This window comes from Tachysurus vachellii, chromosome 20, assembly GCF_030014155.1.
Source record: "Tachysurus vachellii isolate PV-2020 chromosome 20, HZAU_Pvac_v1, whole genome shotgun sequence".
NCBI classification, from domain to species: Eukaryota; Metazoa; Chordata; class Actinopteri; order Siluriformes; family Bagridae; genus Tachysurus; species Tachysurus vachellii.
The window spans coordinates 21,697,432-21,698,477 of record NC_083479.1 but is presented as its reverse complement, the minus strand read 5'-3'; the positions used below and the strand labels follow the sequence as shown (position 1 = coordinate 21,698,477).

The 1,046-nt window shown below is 34.6% G+C and overlaps 1 protein-coding gene across 1 annotated transcript in view; it reads left to right on the top strand.

Annotated features, from left to right (window-relative positions):
* Positions 1–1,031, top strand: part of nln (neurolysin (metallopeptidase M3 family)) — a 13,583-nt gene extending 12,552 nt beyond the window's left edge. Inside the window, exons 12-13 of the mRNA XM_060896510.1 lie at positions 385–521; positions 712–1,031. Of these exons, the coding sequence (XP_060752493.1) occupies positions 385–521; positions 712–861 (287 nt within the window). The 3' untranslated portion in view covers positions 862–1,031. The remainder of the gene's footprint in view (positions 1–384; positions 522–711) is intronic.
* Positions 1,032–1,046: the final 15 nt, after the last annotated feature.

Genomic DNA, 1,046 nt, shown 5'->3' with positions numbered 1-1,046 from the left:
AACAGATTATAGTCAAGTAACAATTAAAGAGTAAAAAGTAAAGAATTCACAAGCGTAGTGTAACAGTTACGTGAGAACAGATGCATGTAAAAATGGTTAGCACACAAATATAGAATAAAATAACACAAATAATACACATAATTAAAAAACTGATAAAATAAAGGGATATAAACAAAGAGATGATGTCATTTGTGTACTTGTGAGAAATGTTACATGAAACTTCTATATGATCATCAGTCACCTTTTTAAATCTTTTTATTTATATAATCTTCAGACAGCTGCTGGTATTTTTTCCCTGTCTGAGATTTTATTCTAAAAGTGTATGTTATTAACACTCGGGGTTATCACACGTGTGTCTCACCTGCACCTGGTTGGTGTCTGCAGGGACAAACATGACGGCTAGTTTCAGTCACCTGGCTGGAGGTTATGATGGTCAGTATTACAGCTACCTTTGGAGTGAAGTTTACTCCATGGACATGTTCTTCAGCCGCTTCAGACACGAAGGAATCATCAACCCCAAGGTGAAGACAGTATACACACAATATATAAAAATATTGTAATTGGGATTAATTGTTGTTGTTTTTTAATTACTTTACTTTTTTACACAATAAAATTTGCTGTGAAATTTAGCTTAGATATAATCAGTGGGAAAGGTGTGTTAATAAGTCTGTAAGTTCTTTAATGTGTGTGTGTGTGTGTGTGTGTGTGTAGGTAGGTAAGGAGTACAGGAGAAAGGTTCTGGAGGCCGGTGGCTCGGTAGATGGGATGGAGATCTTGGAGGCGTTTCTGGGTCGTGAACCCTGTCAGGATGCATTTTTTCAGTGTAAAGGACTCGCAAATCAGTGTAAAATTTACACTTGATATTTATTACATCACAGTTTTGTCACACTCTTATTATTATTATTATTATTGTTATTATTATCATTACTGATTAAATCTCTCATATATGTCTTATTGATGGTGTAATTTATAAAAGACCGCAAAGACTGAAATAATGAAAAGGCGAAGTCCGGAATTATTGGCACCCTTTATGAAAAGAGCAAACT